This window comes from Mastigoproctus giganteus, chromosome 3 (assembly GCF_048544385.1).
Source record: "Mastigoproctus giganteus isolate SK-2022 chromosome 3, ASM4854438v1, whole genome shotgun sequence".
NCBI lineage: Eukaryota > Metazoa > Arthropoda > Arachnida > Uropygi > Thelyphonidae > Mastigoproctus > Mastigoproctus giganteus.
In genome coordinates, this window is record NC_143577.1 from 185,512,682 (window position 1) to 185,526,105 (window position 13,424).

Sequence of the window (13,424 nt, forward strand, 5' to 3'; positions counted from 1 at the left end):
AATATCGGGTATGTCGTATGTGTTGCTACTTTGCAATCCATCTTCCCCACTGCTGGTATCATTCCCTCGCTTCTTGTATAATTCTCTATAGCAGTCTTCTGCTATTTGAATTATGCCTTCTCTGCTGTTTATAAGTACACCATTGCTATTCTTCAGTTTCAGTATCATTTGTCTTTCTGTATTACTGCTCATGGCTGCTGATTTAAATCCTTTGTTTTCCCTTAATGCTTGTTCTTCTTTTCTTGTGTTAAATCTTATGTCCTCTCTAAGTCTCTTTCTAATGGCTTTGCATAACTCAGTATACTCAATTTTCTCCCTGTCAGTGTTTTTCTTGCTCTTCATTTGTCATCTTCAGTTCATCATGACAAGTGTTTCTTGACTAATTTTTTCTACTTTGGATTTCTGTTTCTCTAGAGGTTTCTTGGGCTTTATCACTTTCAGAAAGTTGTAATATTCCTCGTCGATATCTTGGTCCTCAGCAGTCTGCAGAAGCTCATACTTGTTCTTAAGTTCCAGTACATACTGCTTTTTCTCCTCTTCTGTTATCTCAAAGACCTTTGTATTATTTACTCGAGTCAGTTTTTTCCTTTCCTTTCCTACATCTATATCAAGTGTACATCTTACCATTCTGTGATCACTTCCAACGTTTACCTTATTCAGGACGGTAACATCATTCACAATATATCTTCTGTTAGTGAGGATGAAGTCGATTTCATTAGTTGTTAATCCATTTGGACTCTTCCATGTCCACTTTCTGTTCACCCTTTTCTTGAAAAAAGTGTTCATTACTGACAGTCCTTGAAATTCTGCAAATTCCACAAGTCTTTCAGCTCTTTTATTTCTTTCACCAATTCCAAAATTTCCTATAGTTCCTCTTTCTGCGCTGTTTTGCCTTTTTCCAACCTTAGCATTGAAGTCCCCCATAATAATAGTGTAGTGGGTTTTCTGCTCATCTAGAAGACTCTCAATTTCGGTGTACATTTCTTCAACCTCTTCATCATCATGGCTCAATGTTGGTGCATAAATCATTATAATCTTTAGCTTGTACCTCTTAGAAATCTTGAGTATTAGTCTTGACACCCTTGGTGATGTACTTTTGAATTCCAAAATGTTGTTTTTAAAATCTTTATGGACCAGAAACCCAACTCCACCTTCACTCCTTTCGCTGTTTCCATTGGTGTACAGCAGATTTCCACTTGATAAACTTATAAGTGATTCATTTCTTCTTCTTGTTTCAGCCAAACCGATGATATTCCAATTCACATTTCCTAATTCCTTTTCCAGCTCTTAATATCCTGTCTTCACCAATGAATGATCGTACGTTATAACAGGCCAAGTTCAGTTTCCGTGCATGGCAGCCTGGTCGTACCCAGAGATTCTTAGCACCCTGCTTCCACTCTGATCCTCTCGCTGCCGTAAGAGGGAGAGTGAAAGCTGCTGGGGACTGAGGGCCATTTGTATTGTTGTGCTCTCATATGCTGGAGGGTTTGGTCTTTTCCTCTTCACGCTGACCAGGCGTCTTGAAGAGAACAACTCTGCACGTTCGTTGCCACCTAAGTGACATAACAGGGCTTACCATCGAGAAGGTGTGAATGAGTGGATTTTAGGGAGGCAGGCCAACCGGACTTCTCCTAAATCTTCTGTAATAGAGAGATATTGGATCCATCAGTGTTTTAGGCTGAGTGTCTGATAACACACAGGATACCTGTTCCCCTCTAACCCCCCCATAAATTGAAACAAAGTACTGTTACTGCCTTTGCATATAAAGCTGGGTTTAATGAAAAATGTTTGTCCCAAGTCCTGAACAAAAAAAGGAAATTGTTTCAAGTATGTGTGCACTAAATTTCCAAATCTTTAAGCTGCTACTGCTCTATTTTAATCATCCTGGACCAGACTGAAAGAGACACTTGGACTGACTTTAAAAATGTAGTAAACAATATTTTGGGAAACGATAAACACCTAAATTATAAGACAATTGTGAGTGACATTTATCTGATATTCATTTAGATCTAAGCCTGGTGTGATATTTCTTTGGTATGAAAAGTATACATCAGAAAACTATTTCCCAGAAAATGTAGGTAGTTAAAGTGATAATCAGGGGAAGATTCCATCAAGATATTAAAGTTGTGTAAAAAAAAGGTACCAGAGGGGGAGGGAGTGGAATGTGAGTTGGTATGATTGCTGACTGCAGCTACTACTGTATGCTACTTTCTTAGGCAGCCAACAAAACCTGCTGCCTGATGAAGTCAAAAAGGCACAAGTTTAACCCAGTTTTCAGCTGTCTGTACTTGAAACCAAGAAATCCAGTTTACGGCCACCATCTATGCTTGACAGGATTCAGCCTTTGATATTTCTGCTTGTATATATTTTGTCAGTATTTTTATATAAAAAGCCCCAAAAGCCCATCCTCCAATATTATCTTTTTTTTCATAAAAAATGCCGATGTGTTAGAGGAAATTTAAAGTAATTTTCAAAATTTCAATTAAAAATGTAGATCAGATTGCTTGTCATCAGTAAAAGACCAGAGAATTTTCCTTAAAATGCCGATTAGTATGATTTCTGTTATTTAGTACAGTATACATTAAATTTAATTATGCATACTTTTGCATTTTAATTTATCAAGTATATCTAAATATCTAAAAGCATATGTGGTCTTTCAGAATATTCAGTAAAGTCCTGCCTTTGGCAATTAAAAAATGGTAAGCGTATTGGGAACCAGCTTAAAGAAGTGTCTCAACTTGGATGCCAACTGCAGCGTCAGATGCAAGAAAATGATTTTGTTGAAAATGCTAAGAAATGGAAAGAAGTTGAACTTGATATATGTAAGTATTTCAGCATTATAACATTATCATATTTCATGTTATTATGTTAATGTCTGCTGAGTAAAGTATATTGTGTGATTATAACAGTTTTTATCACACACACTCGGACTTTACACAACAAACTTTAATTAATTGATAATGAAAAAGACTTGGAAATAATTGTACAATCTGACACAAAGTTTTATTAACAGTGCAGGTGGACTTTCGGGACAATATGTTGTGAATTAATTATGACATACCTGAATTTTGTTAGTAAGGTCATTGTTTCTTTATACAGGGTAAACAAGTAGGAGCAAAAAAAGGAGCATCCCTAAGGGTTTGTTTTTTGCTGCCTCCATTAATATAATTTCACATTTCTCTCAGTTATTACAAAATCGTTTAGTTCCCTGTTAGCTTTTGATTAATTCCTGGCATTCTCCTCCCTATGAATGAATGTAGATGTAAAATACCTATTTAGTTTGTCAGCAACGTGAGCAGGATCATCAAGAGTTAAATCATCAACATCAAGTGTACAATGTGATTGAACCCCTTCCTTCTACTTTTAATCTTCTCAGAGACTTCTCATAATCTGCCTTAACTTGCCTAATGTCCTTTGTGACTTGATTATTGACTATTTTATATCTGCCATAGCGTTCTATATCACCTGATAATTTATATGCATCCCATGCATTTTTTTCTCTACCACAAGTCTCATCAATTTATCTGATATTCATTTAGATCTAAGCCTGGTGTGATATTTCTTTGATATGAAAAGCTTAGTAGCTTCTACAGTTACTTCCCTAAATGCTTCCCATTTAGAATTTGATGTTGGTAACATCAGATGGTCAACGGTACAGAATTTAAAAACTGTCTGTGACCACTGTAGTCACCCTTATGAAAAAGAAACCTCTTTCCTTTACCTTGAAAATACTTATCTTTAAGTAAATCCCACATCAGCTCACTCTGATCACTGCCACCCAGAGCATCTTTTACTTGCAGATTCTTAATGCATGAAGAATCATTGCTGATAATCAGATTAAGAGTATTGCTTCTTTTTTGGTGTCTCGTTAATGTGCTACTGTAGAAAACAATCATCCAGTAAATTCACAAAAGTCTCACTATTGTGAATTTACTGTGTGTGATTGACCAACCCACAAGTTCCAATCAATATTTGGAAAGTTAAAAATTCCCCCATTATAAGACATCCTGATTTACAGGTCTACTCTAAGTTGAATGTCATCACAGTCATTAGTCCTATAACACTCCTACTCTCATTTTTGTTTTCCCATTGGTTATGTCAAACCAGTAAACATTGCACTGGCCACCCATGTTGACTGATGCCTTAGATTTAATCTGCTTCTTAACTTAGAGCATAACTTCCCCCATTCTACCTGTCCTGTCTGTCCTCTCTGTACACATTGTACTCCTCATATTCAAATTCTGCATTCCTTATGTCTGAGTGACACCATGTCTCTGATATCTCTACAATGTCTGCATTTCATGTCTTAATCAGGTACTTCAAAATTTTCAAATTTATTTACTGTGCTTCTAGCATTAGTGTGCATGCAAGTATACATGCACCTGTTCTTACTCTAACACAGCCCATGTATGTACTTGTTCTATGACAACCCACAGCAGGGCTTGAAATCCCTGACACCTGGCTTTTCAGGCTGCTACATGTTCCAATAGAAGCAGTGCAAGAATCACTTTCACCTCTGCCTACTGCTCTAGTTAATCTATTAGTCTGTATATTGTCCCCCCCCAAAGTTATCAGTTTTCTGACCCACCTAACACTGCCTCGATAGCAACAGTGAATATTCATGCATCCCTTCTATTTAAGTGTATCCCATCTCTGTACAGTCTCTCCTGTTAACAAGCACAGCCTGTTCTGAGAAAAATTCTATCCCCGTGCCATGTACATTCTCTCCAGGGCCAAGTTGATTGACAATACTCTCAATGTTTAATCCCTTCTATTGTGTGTGGGCAAGATTGGAGACCCTTTCAAATTTAATCCTAACTTGGGACTTTATCTCAATATTGTCCTGTGCTTGTGGAGTAATTCCCCAAGATCTCTTACTCTTAATATCATTATTGCTAATGTGTACAACAATATCACCTTTTGTGCACTTAAAAAATATGCTCTATAACGTTGTCTACTTTTGCCACTGGCAGACATACTGGTCCTATTCCAAGACATTTTTTAGATGACAAGACAGGTTAGCAAGCAGCACATAAATGAACTGAATGAGTTTGAATGGCATTGCATAGTAGGGCTCCAAGGAGCTGAATGGTGAACCCAGCAATTTGCCATATGTTGGACAAGATCGTAGCATAATTTACCAGCATTTACTCCAGTGGTTTGCAGAACACAGTCATTTTTTAGATTCTAGGGTACCAAGAAGACAAAACATCAAACTTTGAACACTTTGTTGACAAGCTGCAGCTGACAAATCTGCCTTTCTGGGAATGATTAAAGATAACGTTCATTTTGGGAATATCCATTATCAAAAAGCACCGTTAGTGTATGATGGGCCAAGGCAGGATTATATTAATCTTGTGTGATGATAAATCAAAATCAAAAAATTTACCTATTTTCCTTTCCTTAATAAATCAAGTAAAGGAAAATATAAGCAAACATTTTAATATTACTTTTCACACAGTCCCCCTTGCTTCTCCAGTCACTTATGTCAATCCACAAGCTTCTTAATGCCAGAAAAATGTTTTCAGTTCTTCGTGAAAGGAGTTATGCACCTCTTCTTTGACATTGTCATTTGAAAATTAACATCCAAGTAATGCTTTTTTCAGAGAGCTAAAAAGGTGTTAGTTAAAGGGATGACTGAGGTCCAGACTATATGGTGGATGAGGGAGAACTTCAAAATTAAGAAGAAAAAAAAAATTTGTTTTTGTTCATCTCTTCTGATAATTTGTCTAATCCTTTAAATTTATTCGAAGTACTCATTTCTATAACACCAAATGGAATTTTTTTCCAATGATCATTCTCTGGCTGAATGCAAAGTTTGCACATTTATCCAATCAGCTTTAAATTTCTCATCCAACATGGCACAAAATCTTTCACTACTGGCAATCTCTCTACTCCTGATAATGTTCCAGAATAAGCCCTTTCAAATCCCAAAACAATGTCAACAAGACTTTTCCAGAAGAATATTTGTTTTAATTTTTTGGTTATTGGAAGTGGTGTGTGTTTCTACTCCATGCTCTGCTGCTTGCTTCCTGGCTTGCACCCATGTTTTGTCTAGCTTAACAATTTATTATAGGAATGTCTATAAAATGTTGTAATACTGCTGTAGAAATTTCGTACAAATATCCAAACGTTTCTGTGTTTGCTTCTCTGTTAAAAGTTTGGGCCTCCTGCACAAACTTTGCAATATTTGAGGGTGTCATGTATAATCAAATATATTAGATTCCCATAGCTGATGTCTAACTTTCCAACAGCAGAACCACGAATCAATCTACTTTCTTTTTTTTTTAATCTGGTGTTATGGAAATGAGTAATGAGAGCATTAATTTGGTCAGCATTATTTAGTGTTGTTAAAGTTGTTGGACAACCTGAATGGTCTTCGTCAACCACACTTTTTCTGCTATCTCTTAACCTTTCTGCCCACTTGTTCCAATTTTTTTGACCAATACACTTTTGTATGTATTGCTCTAAAATTCTTCTATGAATCTGGGTGGTTTGATCCGTCCCCGCTCTTCTGATCACAGCATGTTCATTAATGGTGCAATTGGAAAGCAGAGACAAAAATTTGCAATCAGACATCAAATTCTCTGACAGTGCAGACAGGCTGCTAGGGCAGCTCATGGGGCTTTGCCAGTGATATACAGGAATTTTGTCAGCAGGGATATGGAGGTAATTACCCCACTGTATAAGGCTATGGTTAGGCCACATCTTGAGTACGGCATACAAGTCTCAAAGCCTCATTTTAGAATAGATGTGGATCTGTTGTAATAGATGCAAAAAAGGACAATGAGAGAGGTGGGGGGGGGAAACAAAAGTACCCTTATGAATAAATGCTTCAGCTCTGCAAATTGCAGCATTTTAAAACTAAGCATATGAAAGGAGAACTGAGTGAAGTGTTTAAAGCTTTAAATGGTTTGTGTAAACTAAATACTTATGGCATCCTTCCTTTTGCTCAAACAACACAAATGGGGGTGGGAGTGATATGAATTTAAATTGAGGTACTGTGGTTGCAGGATAGATATACGGAAATTTTCTTTCAACCTGTAGTAGTTGATCATTGGAATAAACTTCCTTATATCTGCTGTTGTTGGAGGTGAGTAGTTTGAATAAATTTATGGAAGAACTAGATGTGTTAATGTTTAGATTTTTCTTGTTTAGTTGATACTGTATAAGCTTGTTTGCTTTCTTGCATCATTTGGTATTATTGCATCATTTGGCAGACTGAATGCATGTAGCATGCAGGCTAGCAACACACATGTTGATTTGTCTAACAAGTAGTATGTATAATGATCTTGGGAGCATGTTCCGATGTGGCAATTTGCAGAATTTGAGCCTTTCTTGGTAAGAGCACCTCTTCGTTCCCCTCACCAATCTTGTTGCCTTTCTCTGTATTCATTCTAGCAACTCTACATCCTTCCTAAAATGAGGCCTCCGAACCAGTACACAGTAATCAAGGCACGGCCTGACCATTGCCTTATACAAAGGAATAATCACCTGCTTATCCCTACTAGCAAAATTCTTGTATATCATTGCAAGACCCCATGACCTGCTCAGGCAACCTATCTGCACTACTCAGAAAACCTCATATCTGACCACAATTACACCCAGGTCCTTTTCATTCTCTACCATCCTGAGTGTAGTACCACACATTTCGTACATTTCTCTGGGGTTACTGCTACCCATATGCAGTACTTTGCATTTGTCAATGTTAAACTTCAGTTGCCACTTCACAGCCCATCTGCCCAACTTTTCCAGATCCGGTTGCAGCAGCATACTGTCATTACTGTTATTAACAATGCTAACCGTTGTATCATCTGCAAACTTTGACATTAAGCTTGATATACCTTCATCAATATCATTGATAAATATACAAAACAACAATGGGGCCCAACACTGAACCCTGGGACACCACTAATAACATTGATCCATGAAGAGCAGTGTCCACTGATTACCACTCTTTGTCTTCTCCCACTCAACCATCCTTTTATCTATTGTAGAAACTTGCCCTTAATGCCATACTGCTCCAATTTGTACAGTAGTCTTCCATATGCAACAGTATCAAAAGCTTTCCTGAAATCCAAATATATGATAACATGTTAAATAATACAGTTGCAACATAACACATTGCAACTGTATTATTTAGACCTATCCTTTTTGCCATTTCAGTAATAGTTATATAACCCTTATTCAAATTGCACATTGTTCAGCTTTCATACTGCCAATGTTGTCAGACAGTTTTTCTGCAGTGTCAACCTGATTTCCTTTGTCTCCTGTTCCCTTGTTGGGATGGTAGTCAAAGCCATGCCTCTACCAGTCTAAACCATAGCAGTTTTGAGGAAATACATATATCAGACAGAGAAATATTTCCCAAGATTATGTCTGTGCCAACACACTTAAAAGACTTGTATTGATGCCAGTGGAAGTCATACTTCACACTGATGTACTGATTTTTTTTTTTTTTTTACATTAGTTTTGTGGATTAAATTAGGATTTTTTTATACTAGTTTTCTGGATTAAATAAGGATATTTTGTTAATATTTTTATAATTTCTTGACCCTATTTATATGAATCCAAAAATCAGATAAATTAGATTAACACTTAAAAGTGGAATAATTTTTTTGATCACAAGTTATTACTCCTTAATCTTAAAACTTCAACGCAATTCTTTTAATTTATTTATCTGCTTGTAGACTTTCTTGCTGTTGACTTGTGCCTTACTGAACTGATATTTTATAATAAATTTCAGCCAAGTATTTACAACTTCTGCACTCAATAATTGAATTATATTTACATTTAAATCATTGTGCCTCTCGGCCATTTTGTATACATCTGTTTAAGATGATATTAGCAAACATAGTAGTGCATGAGCTCAGTATGCTATAAGGACATAATATGCCACGAAGCATTTCATTATTTTTTCCCCCATTTGTTATATGTGGCCTTTGTGCTTTCACTTTAATGACCCTTATACAGGGTGTCTCAAAAATATTGGTACAAATGTTTAGGGGAGGTAGGTAACATCTAAAGGAATGTGAATCGCATAGGAACCCATAACCGGAAACGTCACGGGAAAGTAGTAGCAGAGGCACAAGAAGCAGAAATGACACAAGACAGTAATTAGTGGCAAACATTTATTTGACATAATATTAACAATGGAGTATGAGATGGATGCATTTCATGATGTTACAACAGATGCTCGAAGGTTCCACCATGAGACGCAATGCATGCATGACACCAACGCAGCATGGATTGGCGGATGCGGTCGAACACACCTGGAGTTTCTTTTACAGTAGCAGCAGCGCAGACGAGTCTTGCCACGAGATCCATTTCCATCTCTACAGGCAATTCATACATGATAGATTTGAGGGCCCCATCAGAAAGAAATCAATGCTCGATAAATCAGGTAAGCGTGGGGGCCAGGCCAGGCAACGGGTACATCACAGCCAATCCATCGACGCCCAAAACGCTTGTTCAAATGGTCACGAACACACCTTCCATAATGGGCAGGTGCCCCGTCATGTTGAAACCTAATGTTGCTGGAACATCATGAAGTAACCCTGGTAGAACTTGTTCAAGAAAGATCCGATATTTAGCGGAGTTCATGCGGGATGGTAACAGGTATGGGCCGACTAAGCAGTCACCGACCATACCTGCCCACACATTTATTGAGAAGCGATGTTGTGCCGCATGGGGGGCGCACACTGTGTGGGCTCTCTGCTAATCCATACACTAGGTGCATGTCTGCCAGCTCACAGTTTGTATATCGTGCGGCGACTACTGCTTGAATGAGTAAACCAGAAATTTTCCCTCTCGCGAATTGATGAACAGCGCTGTGTACCGACGTACGGTGACGTTTCCGGTTATGGGTTCCTATGCGATTCACATTCCTTTAGATGTTACCTACCTCCCCTAAACGTTTGTACCAATATTTTCGAGACACCCTGTATATTTTTTGCCTCATTTAATCTTTCTATACATAATTTTTAGTTCTTTTTGTGATAACTTTTGCAGTAAAATTTTTATAATCTTGTTATTAAATGTTGATACTTGATTCTCTGCATCACTTGTTTGCTTATCTTAAATTAAGAAATATTAATTTGGTGATGTGATAAAATTCTGTTACATCAAACTTCTGGAATGCACAAATCATTTCATTGTACTAGAATTTTGTTCTAATAAATATTAGTGAAAATTATTTCCAAAGGAATTACTTATTTAAATGCTTCACTGTTATAAGCAGAAGCAGTAATTTTCTCTTTATTTGAGTTAAATATTGACTTTAAAATGAATAATAAATAAATAAAATGCTGAAATATGTAGTTTTAAAAGCAAATACATTACAATAGGTATAACTTATTGTACTGTATTTGTTTTTATTGCTTAACTTTAGTTTTTCTGCATTAATGTGAAAATTCAACTTTAGTATAATTGGAAATATGTGAATTCAGATTCCACAAATTGAATTTTCAGATAATTGTTTTTATTTTTTATTTTTCCTGCTCTGGGTACCCTGATTTGTCTCCTGTTCCCATGATGGGATGGCAATTTAGAGCCATGCCTCTACCACAAACAGTTGTGAACTGTTTGTGGCAAGTGAACTGTTTGTGGGAATGTTTCTAGAGCAAAAGGTTTGAAACCACAAAAGCATTAGGTGTCTTTCATTTCTGTATAAAAAAAAAAGAAAAAAGTTACTGTTGGTATGCAGTTTATCATTACACTCTCTCCCTCCCTCCCTCTCTCTCTCTCCCTCCCTCCCTCCCTCCCTCCCTCTCTCTCTCTCTCTCTCTCCCTCCCTCCCTCCCTCCCTCCCTCTCTCTCTCTCTCTCTCCCCCCCTCCCTCCCCCCATGTGTGTGTTATTTTTTTTTCGTGAAACGGTGGTGCACTATACCATTGCATACTACAAGGTTTAAAAAATACATACTTATTGAAAAATCTGGAAAATGTACTAGAGGGTGCAAAACTGAATTTTTGTACCACATTTTCTAAAACTTTCATATATTTTTTTTTCCCCTTCAAGCAAATTCTTCCAGAGCTGTACAGTTTTAGGCATTGTGAACTTTTAAAATATATTTTGTATTGAATTTTTCTTAAACTATTTCATTCAAATAAGATTTACAAAGCACACAATACAAGAAGAGTCAATCAGGAAGTAAAATATTTTCATTATAGTGACATTTTTTGTTAAAACAATATTTGTTGTAATGTAATTTTGCTGTATTCTTTATTAGTAATGTATAATTATTTTGTTGGTGAAAAACAAGTGTATTTTTTTGTGTGTTATAAAGGTGCAAGAAGTACTGTGGATGTTTTATTACAGAAGTGGGAAAATCCAGTATTTCAAAGAGATACTAAAGATGTGAGTTTGATTCCTAATTTAAAAAATTTAAGAAAGTTTGATTCCTAATTTAAGAAAAACTAGAAATTTAAGTAGAATTAATCTGAACTTATACAAGACTAAAGAAATTTTTAAATATATAATTTTAAAAATTTCTAATATTTTTAAATATATAATATTAAAAATTTCTAATATTTTTTAAATATAAGATTTTTAAGATATTTTTAAATTTAAGATATTTTAAGGTATTTTTAAATTTAAGATATTTTTAAGGTATATTTTTTAAATGCATAATATTTAATATAATTTTTAGATTTTTAAAAATATAAAAAATGTTAAATCTGCATATCTTTAGTTGAAATCCATTGAAACAGTGATTTAACAAATTTTAAAAAAATATTTTCTCCTTTAAATTATAATGAGTGTATTATACATAACTTCATGAATTTGCTTTTCTCTGGAAATTTAATTTAAAGAAATAAATAAAAAAACAACAAAGTTTTAAAGTAAAAATTAAAACTTTGTTGTTTTTTTATTTATTTCTTTAAATTAAATTTCCAGAGAAAAGCAAATTCATGAAGTTATGTATAATACACTCATTATAATTTAAAGGAGAAAATATTTTTTTAAAATTTGTTAAATCACTGTTTCAATGGATTTCAACTAAAGATATGCAGATTTAACATTTTTTATATTTTTAAAAATCTAAAAATTATATTAAATATTATGCATTTAAAAAATATACCTTAAAAATATCTTAAATTTAAAAATACCTTAAAAATATCTTAAATTTAAAAATATCTTAAAAATCTTATATTTAAAAAATATTAGAAATTTTTAATATTATATATTTAAAAAATATTAGAAATTTTTAAAATTATATATTTAAAAATTTCTTTTAAATATATAATTTTAAAAATTTCTAATATTTTTTAAATATATAATATTAAAAATTTCTAATATTTTTTAAATATAAGATTTTTAAGATATTTTTAAATTTAAGATATTTTTAAGGTATTTTTAAATTTAAGATATTTTTAAGGTATATTTTTTAAATGCATAATATTTAATATAATTTTAATTTAAAACTTACATCAGGAGACTAAAGAACACTTATTATTACTTCTTTTTTCTGATGCATTAACATGCATTTATTTATGTATCATTTGATTAAATTTTGTAAATTTCTGGACTTGAATTTCAGAGTATATCAGCTTTGTAAGCCCATGTTAGACAACAGCTATGATATTCTCCCTCAATTTTAAAAGTTATTTTTGGGCTGCTATTTCTTATGAATTGTAGATAATGGTTAACTTTTTTTTCCCTGCATTAATTTGAAAATTGTAAATATATGAGTTCAGATTGTACAAGTTGAATTTTCAGACAAAGATTCATACTAAACAGACTCATTATTTGAAACATACTGGAAATGGTCTTGAAAAACGTACATATGCGTGCGCACTCTTCGTATCCCTCACATTAAATTTAATTTCAAGTAAAGCAAATTTTTGATATTACATAGTGGTATAATTATTGATTTTAAAAAAATCCCCACTTTGTTTATCCAACCTTTCTAATAATTTGTCTAATCCTCTAAGTTTATTCAAGCTACCCACTTACAGAGCACCAGGTGAAAGTTTATTCCAACAATTAGAGAAGAACTGAAGCTTATTAAACTCTAACAGGGAAGTTAATAATTTTGTAATAACTGAGAGCAAAGTGGAGGAGAAATTGTTGAATTTAAATATGAGAAAGGCACATAGGGTGGATAGGATCTATCCAGTTATATTAAAGGCAGTAAGCAACACCTCGGCTGTAATTACAAGGGCATCTTTGGACTCGGGGAGGTCCCCACAGACTGGAGATGTGCAAATGTGTCCCCAATTCACAAAGGGAGATCAAAGGGATGGCACAAGTAATTACAGACCTTAGTTCGACTTCTGTTCTGGGGAAAATAATGGAGTCGCTGGTTGAAGAAGCATTGCAGGATCATCTAGACAAGACTGCAGTAATAATTCAGACACATTATGGTTTGTTAAGGGGTAGCCTTGTCTGACCAGTTTGATTGGATACTATGATGTGGGTACA

The 13,424-nt window shown here is 34.6% G+C and overlaps 1 protein-coding gene across 2 annotated transcripts in view; it reads left to right on the forward strand.

Moving 5' to 3' along the window:
* LOC150088464 (DNA mismatch repair protein Mlh3-like) overlaps window positions 1–13,424 on the forward strand; it is a 186,186-nt gene that overhangs the window by 75,431 nt on the left and 97,331 nt on the right. For both annotated transcript variants that reach the window (XM_090370784.1, XM_090370783.1), the window contains 2 exons: window positions 2,661–2,822; window positions 11,287–11,357. In XM_090370784.1, the coding sequence (XP_090226910.1) occupies window positions 2,661–2,822; window positions 11,287–11,357 (233 nt within the window). The remainder of the gene's footprint in view (window positions 1–2,660; window positions 2,823–11,286; window positions 11,358–13,424) is intronic.